Genomic DNA, 15,114 nt, shown 5'->3' with positions numbered 1-15,114 from the left:
ATATCACACAGTTCTTAAATAGCTATAATATGTCTCAAACATTTTATCTACTGGGAGTAAACAACAGCTGGAGACCACATTAGCTTTACTGTGATACATACAAAACAAACAGGAACCAAATGGATAATTAAGGGGCAATCATGGGTTAATATGAAAATCCATTTTGCAGGTATAATGTGGTTCCCAAGTTAAACTATTAAGTTGATCACAGTTCATCCCAGTGAATGGAAGAGATCACTGCCCCTTAAAAATCACATCTGCTTATTTATCACTGTTATATTACAGATGAAACAAGCTTTATTAACAAACATGAAAGTCTCCTTCTTTCTTGTGCAATGTAGCAACACGGCTGTTCTCTGTGAAAAATGTTGAAGTTATTTAGAACATAACATACGATGGATTGAGAAAACATAGTAATTTAGATATCTGAGATTTATAATAAGAGTTGGGTATGACAAGATAAGGCCACAAGAACTGAAATCATCACACCCTTATGGATTTGATTAATAAAAGATTACAGAACAATTAAATTATAATAGTTCTACCTTTTGATAGCTTTCACTTTTAGTTCAGCAATGTGATAATACTGGCAGCATACACGAACTGACAAAGATCCAGGGCCAAAATAAAGGCAAATAAGATTTTTACATGGAAGTATAGTGATGAAATCAAAACTAAAGGATAATGTAATGCTAATAACTAAACAGGTAGCATCCCTTCTGAACTCATTGCTGATCAGCAAACCCAGTGCTAGTGGAGGGGCCTAGGCTCTACTGCTTAGGCTTTTTAAAATAAAGCTTCTGGAAACAAAGCACTCTATCACCTTGTGTTTCCAATGGCTTTTTGCTCTTTTTAATTATGCTTGATCCGCAAGACAGGACTATCCCAAGAAACCAAAAATACATAAAGTTATCCTGGATTTTGTTCTGGGTTGGTCTTTACATTTTGGCAGGTAGAGCTGCAAGTAACCATTCCTGTATTGTAATTAGCCAATCACCCGCCTATACAATGACGTATTATACAGTAACTAATAATACTCTTACATAATACTTCATAGCTGTGGTTAAGCATCATTATTCCCACTTTAAAGTTGGGGAAGCAGAAATGCAGACAGGTTACATGACTTGCTCTAAGAGTCACAAATAGAAACCAGCAAAGAGTCCTGTGGCACCTTATAGACTAAAAGACGTATTGGAGCATAAGCTTTCGTGGGTGAATACCCACTTCGTCAGGTGCATGTAGTGGAAATTTCCAGAGGCAGGTATAAATATGCAAGCAAGAATTGGGCTAGGGATAACGAGGTTAGCTCAATCAGGGAGGATGAGGCCCTCTTCTAGCAGTTGAGGTGTGAACACCAAGAGAGAAGAAACTGCTTTTGTAGTTGGCTAGCCATTCACAGTCTTTGTTTAATCCTGAGCTGATGGTGTCAAATTTGCAAATGAACTGAAGCTCAGCAGTTTCTCTTTGAAGTCTGGTCCTGAAGTTTTTTTGCTGCAGGATGGCTACCTTTAAATCTGCTATTGTGCGTCCAGGGAGATTGAAGTGTTCTCCTACACGTTTTTGTATACTGCCATTCCCAATATCTGATTTGTGTCCATTTATCCTTTTATATAGGGACTGTCCAGTTTGGCCGATGTACATAGCAGAGAGGCATTGCTGGCACATGATGGCGCATATTACATTTGTGGACGTGCAGATGAATGAACCGGTGATGGTGTAGCTGATCTGATTAGGTACTGTGATGGTATCACTGGTATAGATATGTGGGCAGAGTTGGCATCGAGGTTTGTTGCATCGATTGGTTCCTGAGTTAGAGTTACTATGATGCGGTGTGTTGTTGCTGGTGAGAATATGCCTCAGGTTGGCAGGATGACTGTGGGCGAGGACTGGTCTGCCTCCCAAGGCCTGTGAAAGTGAGTGATCATTGTCCAGGATGGGTTGTAGATCACTGATGATACGTTGGAGAGGTTTTAGCAGAGGACTGTATGTGATGGCCAGTGGAGTTCTGTTGGTTTCTTTCTTGGGTTTGTCTCACAGCAAAAGGCTTCTGGGTACACGTCTGGCTCTGTTTCCTTATTTCCTCATGCGGGTATCGTAGTTTTGAGAATGCTTGGTGAAGATCTTGTAGGTGTTGGTCTCTATCTGAGGGGTTGGAGCAAATGCGGGTGTACCTCAGTGCTTGGCTGTAGACAATGGATCGTGTGGTGTGTCTGGGATGGAAGCTGGAGGCATGAAGGTAGGCATAGCGGTCCGTGGGTTTTCGGTTTTGTGTGGTGTTAACGTGACCATCACTTATTTGCACCATGGTGTCTAGAAAGTGGACCTCCCATGTAGACTGGTCCAGGCTGAGGTTGATGGTGGGGTGGAAGCTGTTGAAATCGTGGTGGAATTCTTTCAGGGTTTCCTTCCCATGGGTCCAGATGATGAAGATGTCATCAGTGCAGCGTAGGCAGAGAAGGGGTGTGAGTGGACGATTGCTGAAGAAGTGTTGTTCCAGGTCAGCCATAAAACATTGGCATATTGTGGGGCCATGCAGGTGCCCATAGCGGTGCCACTAGTCTGGAATTGTCACCAAATTTGAAATAATTGAGCTTGAGGATAAAGTCACAGGGCTCAGCAAACAGTTGTGCTGTGGCATCATCATGGATATTGTTCCTGACAGCTTGTATTCCATCTGTGTGTAGAATAGAATAGAAACCAGATTTCCTGATCCTTAGTCCAATAGTCAACAGATTACAATCCCTCCAAATATGAAGCTCTTATCAGTGAGGGATGTTAGTGTTCTCACCAAAGGTCACTATTTAATGTATGCTAGTTTATCACTTAAAGAAAACACCCCTCACACCTGAAGTACTAGACTCCGCAAAACTAGAGATAAGTGTCAGCTTTTGAGGAGAAGCTCTAAACTAAGTTTGAGCAGCTGTAAACTCACTCATGTAGCCACTCTATGCTGATGAGAGAGAGAGAGAGCTCTCCCGCTGACATACTTAAACTACCTCAATGAGCAGCAGTAGCTATGTCAGCGGAAAAGCATCTCCTACCGATACAGCATTGTCCACACCGGTGCTTATGCTGGCAAAAATTTAGGTCACTCAGGGTTGTGGTTGTTTTACACCTGAGCGACATAATTTATACCAACAAAAGAGCTAGTGTAAACATAGCCTAAGTAAAAGTGAAAGTGTAAACTATCCTTTGCTTTGATAAAAGAAAGGGTGGTTCTTACTAGAAGGATAAGAGTGACGGAAAATCAGCTTTCCAGCAAGAATTTAAGGATACTTGAAATTAGCACAATTAAACCTTAGATGTAATCTGACAGCTATGTTAATTTACTCTGCTTCTGACCAAACCCTAAGGCTGGAAAATCCATCCTATCCTTGTAGTCCCTAACTTAAATTGAAGGGATAAATCCTCTGAAGAGCTACACAGGACATTTATGTATTAGAGACAACAGTTATTAATTAACTTTGGTGAAAAGCAATTTTAAAATGTGTGTATGGAGCAAAGTGGGCTTCTCCTGGCAGGAAAAATGGATATAAATTTCTAGATTTGTCTTGTCAAACTAGCATGGAGACAAATCCACTTAAAATGTAACTAAAAAATGGCACCTTGTTTTTCCCCATCAGATCTGCATCCTGCGTGTTTAGATTTATAGCTACTTTTTCTATTAGAATTTAAGAGTATAAAAGTTAAGTTATAAAAGTTATAAAAGATGCTGGCAGACCAGGTGCCAGCTTGTGCCAAGGCCCCTCAGTTTCACTGAACATTGACAAAGGCATAGCTGGAAACCAGTCTGCCTCGCATTTGTTTTAGTATTCTAAAATAGATATTAGAGTTATAAGAACCTGTTTAGACTTTATGAAATGCTTGTAGGATGCTGCATATATTAATCTTACTTATAATATCTGTATCCTATGTTATAAGGTAATATTTCCATGTTTGCTTTGTAACTATAAAAGTTTGCAAAAACTGTAAAACCACACAGTCAGGGGAGAAGCATTACCAAGTATGAAATACTTGTTTAATCACAAGTGGTATCATCTCCTCCCTGACAAAAGAAGGCCAATAGACATCAGACAAGGTATTGTGGAACATCAGTGACCCCCCCCCCAAAAAAAAGGATTGATTTGCCACCCTTCCCCCACCCGCCCGCCCCAGGAAGTGGAGATGTGCATAAACCCCAGTCACATCAGTTTGAGGTCTATGGGAAGGAGATAATTTTTCATCCCTGTACTGCTAAGAATTTGGAGAGGGTAATATTTTTAAATATAAGAAAGGGATCCCCAAGCTGCTTGGCTTGGGTTAGCCCTAAAGGACATACAGAGCTTGCATATTATAGCACCTACTGTTGCCCTTTAGAACCTAAGACTGTATCTCATTTGTGTGTATGTTTACCTGCTTCAACTGTTTAAATAATACTCCTGCAGGAATTCTGCACCACTGCACAATGCAGGATTTTGCAGAAAATGTTGTGCGCACAGAATTTCCTTTCCCCCACGGAAATGGGCTGCAGTGCTGCTGGCCACCACTAACAGCCGCTGGACCCGGCAGAGTCCAGCTCACACATAGAAGACACTGCCAGGGGAGAGAGCTAGAGGGTTCCTGGCAGCTGCAGTTCGTACGTCCTGAGGGAAGGAGATGGTGGTGCGCAGGAAACTCCACACAAGCCTGGGACCAAGTTTCAGGCTGTTTCTGCCTCTGGATCCCAGGGCTCGGGGGGGGGGGGGGGGAGGAAAGGAATGCAGGTATCTGGACAAGGGGAAGCCCTGCAGCTGGGCTCTAGGTGTGTGCGTGCAAGTATCTGGGGGGGGGGGCAAGGCTGGGCTCTGGGGAGAAGGAGGTGTTGGTGTCTGGTCCCCCCGCTGGACTTGGAGGGGCGGGGGGTAGAGAAACAGGAACTGAGTTGTCATAGGGGTTTGTTTTAATTCTCCACTCCTGGTAGAATTTGTGTGCATCTCTGTATTATTACAGACATACTTGCCGACAGATATTCTGAAATAAATTACCAGAATAATTAAACTGGCATGATTACGTAGTGTTATTTTGACAAATGAAATTTGCAGAATTTTAAAATATCGTGCACAGAATTTTTCATTTTTTGGTGTAGAATTACCCCAGGAGTAAAATAACTCATTTATTTTTCAATACATCTTTAGTTAATATTATAGGGTTGTCTACAAACCTTGCCTTTGATTTGAGATCTGAAGTTCAGTTGACCTGGGACAAGTGACTGGTCCTTTGGGACAGGAAGTAACATTAATATTGTTGGGATTTTTGATCATCTATCACAAAGGCGGGCTTGCGTGGGTGACAAGATAGACTGGACTGCCAAAGGGGACTGTCTGTGACTCCATGTTAAGGCTGTTATAGTGCATGAGGAGTTCACACTTGTTAACTGGTTGGAGAAATCTAATTATAGAACATACACAACCAGTTTGGGGTTTGTGCCCTGATCCTTGACAGTCTCCCCTGCGGGTGGCACTTACGCTTGTGAGCTACTCTATAGACAGCCTGACAACCTCATTATTGTATTAAACAATGTTTGTAAAAAGAAAAATTGAGCAAAAATATTGAAGAAAGTCTGCATATTATATCAGCCTAATCAGATGTTGATCTTAAGCTTTCAATGCCATACTCTTTTCCTTCAAAATGTAAATGTATGTGAAAACAATTATTCTTAGAATTAATCTTTTAGAAATACAGAATACTATTCACTTTTCTTAAATTTTGCTGCCATCTTGTGGCAATTATTTTTCACTCATTCAAAATTGAGCTTGTCTAAAATTTTCTCCTTCACCAATATATCAACCTTGTTCTTAGTCATTTGGATACAATTCATCATTCTTTAACTGTTCTCTTACCTTTTGTAAAATATAAAAGGTCAACAACTGAATATTCTGCAAGAAGTTAATCATATTGTGGACATCCATAAAGCAAATAAATATACATACAATACATTGAGGCTGGATTTGTTTTTAAATATAACAATCCGTAGAAAGTAAATTTCCATTATAGAACACTAAACAACTAAACTACTTCAACACATTTTCTTTTTTAAAATGCAGATAAATTTGATGGCCAGTCAAATTATTACTAAAAGCACTGGTTAGAATGTCATAATGCAGGCAGGCTCTGTACCAGTTTCCGCACACAATACATCTGTAAAGCATGTCAGGAATCCTTCATGATGAAAGATTCATAAATATATTCATGCACTGAACCTGCAAACTGCTCCATACAGAGAGACCCCTGCACTCATGGAGAGCTCCACTGATGCCAACGGGGCTCCACACAGGCACATAGCCCCAACAGATGCAGAGGTCCTCCCACAAAGATCCATTTGCAAAATAAGTCTTAGTATAACCAAGATAATGTCACCCACCAATGAAACTAATAGCTGTTTAAAAACAATCACCAGCACCTATACAACAGAACAGGATTGGAAGTAAAAAATACTGCACTCTTTGAAAACTGCAGGGTAAGTTTAATATGTGTACAGAAGCAGTTAACCCGGTTGGACTTCTGCCAGGATACTTGGGCTAACACCTTCATCAATATTGAAAGATCCTGTAGCACTTATATCCACAAATGCTCATGTAATTTTTAAGGCTCAACACCTCAGTTCTCATAATGATCCCTACAAAATTATGCTATGAATTAAGGTTGTTGTATACTGCATCTTATCTAGCAATACATTCACTGATGTCTCTCCCATTGAACTAATGACCCAGTCAGACCGTGCTTAGCTTGAGATCCAGTAAGACAACAGCATGATGGGTTATGCATAGGTTAACTATAGCACACTCCAGTGCAAAGATATTTTTAAATAGCCATTACACCAAATGAATAACTAGGTGGATCTAATCAGCACATATAAGTAGATACACACATTAAGAGAATAGCCCTTTATCTGCCAAACAATATTTGATTACTTTAAGTTTGTTTGGGAGTTGTGAGCACAAACTATCAAGGAAAACTCACTGATTTACTCACCAACTCTCTCAAAACTTTTTTTTTTTTTGGGGGAGGGGGGATGATGGAAGAGAAAGAAGAACTAATCACATTTTTCAAACAGCTACACTACACTCTCAGTTACCTGAATTCCCTTTATCCGAAAAGCCTAGTTATCCGAATCCACGTGTCCTCCATGTATCACTATCAATCACAAACAATACATTCTTAAGAATATACATATCCTTCTGTTTAAAGAAAACATGATGTGTAATTCATGCTACACCAGTATAACAATGTATCCACTCACAAAGTGGTTCCATGACAAAAAACTGTGTGCAGTTCAAAGCACAGCCCCTGAAACCAGCTGTATCCACAGCTGCATCTCCAGTCAGTGTTCCTCTTCCATCACAGAGCCTTGCAGCCCGGGTCATGGCCCTTCCGAGTAAAAAGTGCAGTGGGGATGTCACTGATGTTGCAGTCATCACTGACAGTAAAGCAAAGCCCAAGTGATTTTTCAGGCTGTCATTCCCAGCAGTTTACTGCCTCCCAGCCTACAGCTAGAACCCAGCTCAAAATACACTGGACCCTCACTAGAACGTGGGATTTGGGATCCATGTGCAGTACCACGTTAACGCAGGGACCGTGTTAAAATGAATTCCAATTAAAGTAATTAAATTTGAAATCCATGGCCACGACCACGTTATATGCGAATTTGTGCTATATAGATGCATGTTCTAGCGAGGGTCTGGTGTAGTACTTCTATTTATCTGAATGCCCAGTTATCCAAAAGTTTCAGATGTCTCCCAGGACAGTTTCAGATAAACATGATAGTACTGTATATATTTGCTACACACTTTCTGGATCTTAAAAAAAGTTCTTCATTTACAGCATTCAGAGTCAGTATGGATCCACTGCTCTCCTGATATCTCAGATATTTGCTGCAATACAGAGCCTTCCATCTACAGCCAACCAGGAGGCTGCAACCATTCCTCTGATGATTCATCCACATCAGTGACTTTGTAACATTAAACTAGATTACTGCACTGTACTCCAGCCAAAGCTTTTGAGAGACCTTTGTAATAACAGTGAAAGTGAGTGTTTGTAAACAAGCAGTTGTTATATTTTGTTCATTTTTAATTGATTGCTTGTATTGATATGTGACCAAGATGCATTGGTGATAAGTGCCAGAGTACATTTCCAAATATATAAAATATTTGTACTTCACCTAGAATACCCTCTAATACACTTTTAATTTTCCAGACACCTGCAAATGTAAGTTATTTTGTTCTTTATATAGCAACAAATACAGTAGATGGAACAAGAGACTTGGTCGGCACCAATGTGGCCGGTGCTGAGGAATTGTCCGGTGTCGAAAAGGATGCCAGTGCTGCAGTTTTGGCAGTGCCATAGCTCCTGAAGTCGGCCAGAGCTGAGAAACAGGGCTGAGGACCGTAGGTCTGCCCAGTAAGGGTCGTTGGACAATTTCTTCGTATCACTACTGGCGGTACTTGGACAGGTCTTGGAGCTATGTCTCCTGTCCTCCTGATGCTAAGGCAACTGACCTTGCAGGGAATTACATTTTGATGGGCTGTGCCTCAAAGTCTGAGGAGGGAGTCCGTTTTTTTTAGTCCTAGTGAGAAAGAAAGGACTTGCTCTTCAAGGGATGTGGGGAATGAGAATTGGGAGACAACCTGGCAGAGTGTGAGGGCCTCACAAGAGGAGAGTCCAGGCTCAGGTCCGATGCAGGTCATAATGATTTCCCCATGAGGAGAAATTTTAACCCAACATCCCGATCTTTTCTGGCTCTGGCTGTCAGGCCATGGCAGTGGGAACACTTTTGTGGGACGTGTCCTTCTCCCAGACAGTGAATATACTGTGAGTAGCCATCCATTACAGCAAGGTGGCCCACAAGAAATGTACCTCTTAAACCCAGGGGATCCGAGCATAAGGGTGAGGGAAAAATAGCTTCTCTGTCTGGAAGGGCACGAAGCGGGGGAAAGAAAAAACTAAGCTGTGAAATAATTGTAAAGGTAAAGTTAACAAACAAACAAACAAATTTTCTTTTTAAGAGAGAAGAAAGGAGAACGAGAAGAAAATACTAACTATGCTACAACTAACAGATAAGGCACTATTTATTGAGGGAACAGGAAAAGTGCGCTCGGCTGTGGATTCCATCCCAGCTCTCTGTATACGTCCTGCTCACAGTGAGAAAGCAGGGAGATGTGCATGTGCAGTTCGACAGGCACTGCTGATGAAGATCGCTGATCCCAGGTGCAAGGGGTGCTGCTGTACCTAAAAGTGGTGCACCCATAGGGACATCACTCCAAGAAGTAGTATACATCTATTCCGAGCAGGAAATGCACGTCAAACAAGATTCTCTAAGAAGGTGCTAAAACTGTTTCAAATCTCAGCGTGTGTGTGTGTAAATAAATAAATAAAACAGGCCACTGGTAATATAAAAGCATGTTAAATGAAGTTTCATAATTATACTAGATCTTCTCTTTTAAAACAAATACTTACTTCAAATTCCTTAATAAAGTAACGTATTTCTCCTTGAATAACTGGCCTGTGATCCAGCAGTCGGGAATTAATTTCTCCAATATCTAGAAGAGTAATGAAATCCAAAGTTTTAATGTTCTAAAGACACAATCCATCCTAAGAAAAAAAACAACACAGTGAAGCATAGAGTATTTCAAAAGGAGGAAAAGTGAAAAGACATCATTATCCAAAGGACAAGCAAGCTAATACAAGATTTCAACTAATGCTACGATAGTATCAGATGGCCTTCCGGGCTAATTCAACAAACCCACCATCTTAAAACAAATGCCACAAAAAAAGAATATTCCACCATCCCAGAGCTTCCTGGCTCCTTTGAAGGTGCATGCGGGGGCTCCATTCCCCCACCTATCACCCACTATTGGAGGCCTCATCCCCAAAGGACAGTTGCAGTATTTGCCTTCGCTGCTCCTTATAAGAAGCAGAGCAGAGTGAAACTAACTTGATTCTTGTCAGTTTCCACTTGGCCACAGTTTGGGAAAGCTGTAAGCATCAGTGAAAGCACAGCCGCAACACTAGAAGACAGTACTAGATCAGTTTAGAACTAGTCTGGAAAGTTTTCTTCACAACTATAATACCTAAAAATATATATATTTTTAAATGTAAGCTTAGATTCAGCAGTTGATGGAACTCAACTACAAAAACTTCCTACCTGCCACAGATAAGTAGATTATTTCAAGTTTGAGAAAATGGAAAAGATGGACAAAGTTTGCAACAAATACAGAATGTATGGTAAAAATGCTAAATAGTATCACTGAACAACTCATGTAAGTTCAGATATTTTTATATAGAAATTGAAGCAGAACAAAAATCAGAATAGTGGACAGCATGGTAGAGGAAGACAAAATAAGTGGCTTCCAAGGAGAAATTTAAACAAGAGGAGCAAGGATCCCTAAGTCAAACATTTTGAAGATATGGGTGCTTAAAGTTAGGGGTCTAAATAAGTGGCTCAATTTTCAGAGCTCCCAAAATTCCCATTGACTTACTCAAAGCAAATGTGAGCGTCCAGCTCCTCTGAAGATCAGGACAACTATTAAGGGCTTTAAAGTTAGACTCCTAAATGTGAAAACGTTGGCTTTACTACACAGAAACAGGATGTCATTTCAGGTGGTGGAAGCAATACAAGAAAAGGCATGAAGGTGAGAGCAGACACAGATCAGACCATCCATCACAGCGGTTTTACTACTATGCAAGAAGCAGGTCTATGAATTGTTAGCATTTGAGCTGCAGAAGATACAAACTGCATCCGATGAAGTGAGCTGTAGCTCACGAAAGCTTATGCTCTAATAAATTTGTTAGTCTCTAAGGTGCCACAAGTACTCCTTTTCTTTTTGAGAAGATACAAAGGAAATGAAAAGCAATGCCAGGCAGTGATTAACCATGCTACCCTTGCTAGGACAACCTCAGAAGTGGAGAGTGACACCCGGAGGAAGAGGTAGAAAACAAATGTTATAAAAAAATAAAATAAAAACTGTCGTCCCAGATTACACTGCTGTCAGAGGCAGGCTACAGGACTAGATGGCCACCAATCAAGTACGAGCTAATGCAGAGGAAGAGGTTTCAGAGTAGCAGCCCTGTTAGTCTGTATTCGCAAAAAGAAAAGGAGGACTTGTGGCACCTTAGAGACTAACACATTTATTAGAGCATAAGCTTTCGTGAGCTACAGCTCAGTTGCATCCGATGAAGTGAGCTGTAGCTCACGAAAGCTTATGCTCTAATAAATGTGTTAGTCTCTAAGGTGCCACAAGTCCTCCTTTTCTTTTTGCAGAGGAAGGTACAAGACACGCTGTACTGAGAAGTCAGGCAATGACTTGTCCCGAAGGGAAGCTCTGCCTAACAGCAGGCGATTTGCACTGGCTTTCTGGCTTGAAACTTGAGCATATAGAGCGCTGTTAAAGTCGTGCAGCTCGTCCCCCCCGTAATGCGCTTTAGCCGCACACCTCCAACCCCCCCCCCCCCCGATCTTGCCGAGCTCTCAGCCTCTCGCCGCCTCGGGCCACGAGCTCCAGGCGCGAACGGGGCTACAGGGGAGGGGGCGACTCTCCCGCCGCCAGCGTCCGAGGCGCTACTCGGGGGGCGGCCGGGGCACTCGGGCACCGCCCCTCGCGCTCACCCAGCGGCCGTTGCGCGGCGCTCAGCGGGCGCGGGCGGGGCACGGACGGCCCCGCTGGCCGGGGGAGACGGCGGGGCTGAGCGCGGCGGCTCCGCCCTGGGCCGGGGGGAGGGGCTGGGACCGTTGGAGCGGGAGGTCTCAGTGCGGGCGGGGCCAGGCCCCCTCCTTACCCTTGACAATAGGGTGGGCCGCCGCCCTGCCCGAGTCCCGTTTCCGGCCGGCGGGGAGCGGGGATCCCGCAGCTTTCCCCGGGGTGCCGGGGCCGCTGCTCATGTTGCCGCACTTCCAGCTCCGGCCGCAGCGGGGCGGCGGCCGCCGAGCTTACCCCATGCGCGCGCCGCGGATTGAGGGCTCAGCGGGAGCGCGGCGCTCGCGCTGAGGCGTCCCGGCGGTTTCACGGAGCTCCCGGCCGCCCGCTTTGGTTCTTAGCTTCCGCCTCCTTTCCCAACGCCTCGGTACAACGTCACTGGGCTGCGCCGAACTTTGGCCTCAGAATTTAAACCCGGGCCACCGTTCTCGGGCTTGAAGTTCGTCAGGGGGCGAGCGACTCGCGCTGCAGCCGCGCTCACCCTGTTAGATGCGGCGGAGGCGTGGAGAGCACGCGCCCCCCACGACCGTGACGGAGGCAGCGCCCCAGTGGCTCAGCCGGACGCTCTTGCGTAGGCCCCGCCCTCGCTGCGTCCCACCGCGGCGGCCCTTGGTCCTGAGCTGCGGCTTCTGGCCCCAGCCGGGGCCACAGCAGCGCCGGGCCAGCCCCCGCCCCCGCCCCCGCCGGCCTCTCCCAAGGCCCTGTAGCCCGGCAGGAACCGGGCCTGCTGACCCGGCTGCGCATCCTGGCGAGGCTTTCCCGCCCCAGACTCCTTCGCTCCCTGCAGGCGGCGGGGATCCTCCCTCACCCGCTCAGTACAGCGCTCACAGACCAAGCGAGGGCCAGGGGGGTTTTCTGTACGACAGCTGGGTGCAGCTTGAAATTTAAACAGTGCCACCGAAAACGGTACCAAAATGAGGAAATTCAGAGTACGGTTTCCCCCCCCACCAACCTTAACTCCGCCGCCTGGCGCCTATGCATTACAAATGGACCTTAATCGGGCACTGCCAAAGTTTGTGTTTTGTTTTTTTTAAAGTACATATAGGGGTTTTTTGTATTGTGCCGTTTAAATAGCCTCTGTTGCAGTAGTCTGGAGTCTTGTAAGAAAATACCTTAATGTAAAATCATATGTAAGAGGAGTAGTTGGTTGTTTTTTTTTTTAAAGGAAAAAATGGGACAATTCTCATCAGATATGAAATGGGATAGAAGGCTGCTCATCACCTTTTTGATAGCGTGATTCAGGGAAACAAGTGTAAAGCTTCTGAGCCTTGCACTTTGATGCATCTTTCTGAAGGTCAGGAAACTAAAATAATTAATATTGTGCAACATGCTGACTGGGTTTGTGCTATAGTGCCATGGGTGTGCCATTCAACTGGGTGAATTTTCTCTTATTTAGGAAGGAGTGCTGGTTCAGGAAGTTATTCTGAGACGTACTCAGAAATGTGTCTGCTTTTCCTGTCTCCGTAAAAGGAAGTGTAGATAAATCAGCTGATAGGTATTCTTATGTTTGTGTGTTGTTGAAAGACAATACATAGAGAACCTATTTCTTATAAAGCACTTGTCATCAGTAGGTCTCAAAGAGCTTTACAGTGGAGGTCAGTATCATTACCTTTATTTTACACATAGGAAAACTGAGGTACAGAGAGGCAAAGTGACTCACCCAGCAGGCCAATGGCAAAGCCAGGAATAGAATCTAGGTCTCCTGCGTTGCATGGTCCATGGTCTGTACATTCGGCGAGCGGCTCTCAATGGTGCGATGGTAATTAGTGTCACCATGTAGGATTTTGCAGAGCCATGGAGAGTAAACACCCCTACTATTGTAACTCTATGGCACTGAGCTCCCCTATCCTGTTACTCCTCTTTTCTTTAATGAATTTGTTTGCTTCCATTTTTCTGCTGACTGTCCCTTTCTGTCTTCGCTTACTAGAAAGACAGCCTAGAAGGTTGAATATCAGCTATTTTCAAAATCCATACTTCGATATTTTTTCAAATAAATCTTCTGTTCACTTTTTGTCTGCATGGTGAATGAATGAAAATGGATATAAGATATATGGTTACTTGTCTATATGAGGTTCACAGGGTTTTTACGTACATCCCTTTATAATAAGTCCTAATGTCCCCTTTTACAATACCATATCATTGCCTGAATTGCTAAAGGAATGAAGACTAAAAATGATATTTTCATATACAAATGTAATAATGAACATTTTGCCATCCATCCAAAGGTTGGACCCATTAGAGCAGAAAATACTAAATTGAGGTCCCATGGAGAGATCAGTTCTCATCGGGGGTAACACTTCAATAAGACCCTTCAAAAATCTTACTACAGTTGGATGAGAAAAAAATGTCCAACCTCTGGAGGATGGTGTGCAGAAATAGCAGTCAGATGAACCCGGACTGAGCTAAGCGACAGATTGTAATGTTTCAAATCAAGTAGGTATTCCAAAATATCAAGCACAGAAGTTTCTTGTGGATTCAAAGACCTCTGGAGACACCAGCAAGAAAACCTTGTCCATTTCACTAGGCAAGTCCGTCTTGAAGAATCTCTCCTACTGGTTAATACAATATTTCACATAGGAGATGAGCAGGACTTCTCTAAGTTTAACATCCATCCAGTTGCCAAGCCATGATATGAAAAGACTTCAGATCTGGATGAAAGATCTTTCTTTCTCACTATGAAAGCAGTTCTGGAAGTGGAAGCAAAGTCTTTTGACTGGCACATTGAAAAGTTCAGAATATTGAGGAACCAGAACTGCCTGGGCCTCTTTGGAGCTATCAATATCAGTTATCTTGTGCAGCACTCTTGGAAGCACTCTTGGAATCATTAAGACTAGTGGGTAAGCATAGATGAGGGCTCCCCGACCAAGAGATAGATAACCTGACACTTGTGAGTTGTGAATAGGCACAAGAGGATGGCCCCAATCTGAAAACAAATCCTGAAGGGTCCAATCTTTGATCTCCAACTCATCATTCAAGAACAGCCTTCTCAGTTTGTCTAGTAGGCTTTTCTGCAGGTCAAGTAAGGGTACTGCTGAGAGGGAAATCTGATGCCTGATGCACCAATTCCCATAATGTGACTGTCCTTGCCATAATGGGGAAAATCTCACCTCTCCCTCCCTCCTTTGTTGATATAAATCAGGGTGGTGTATCGTCCATTGTTATGTGGACAGATAGCTCTGGATGTGATGGAGAAAGGACTTGCAAGCTCTGACCACTGCCCTGATGTCTAGCAGAGCAATGTGCATCTGTACTTACCATGTGGTCCAAAAATCTGAGCCTGTAGACCATCCATGTGAGCTCTCCACCCCAAGAGTTAGGCATCCATCCTTGAAGGTTGAGATAGGCAAACCAGCCCCTGGGATGCAGACAGGGAATTATGGGTGTTAGCAGGGCCATCCTGAACTTC

The 15,114-nt window shown here is 43.6% G+C and overlaps 1 protein-coding gene across 1 annotated transcript in view; it reads right to left on the bottom strand.

Annotated features, from left to right (window-relative positions):
• BLOC1S5 (biogenesis of lysosomal organelles complex 1 subunit 5) overlaps nucleotides 1–13,868 on the bottom strand; it is a 35,177-nt gene extending 21,309 nt beyond the window's left edge. The window contains exons 1-2 of the mRNA XM_038391635.2: nucleotides 11,791–13,868; nucleotides 9,472–9,554 (exon numbers count right to left, since the gene is read on the bottom strand). Of these exons, the coding sequence (XP_038247563.1) occupies nucleotides 9,472–9,554; nucleotides 11,791–11,893 (186 nt within the window). The 5' untranslated portion in view covers nucleotides 11,894–13,868. The remainder of the gene's footprint in view (nucleotides 1–9,471; nucleotides 9,555–11,790) is intronic.
• Nucleotides 13,869–15,114: the final 1,246 nt, after the last annotated feature.

Source organism: Dermochelys coriacea, chromosome 2 (genome assembly GCF_009764565.3).
Source record: "Dermochelys coriacea isolate rDerCor1 chromosome 2, rDerCor1.pri.v4, whole genome shotgun sequence".
Lineage (NCBI taxonomy): Eukaryota > Metazoa > Chordata > Testudines > Dermochelyidae > Dermochelys > Dermochelys coriacea.
This window is presented reverse-complemented; position numbering and strand designations above follow the sequence as displayed.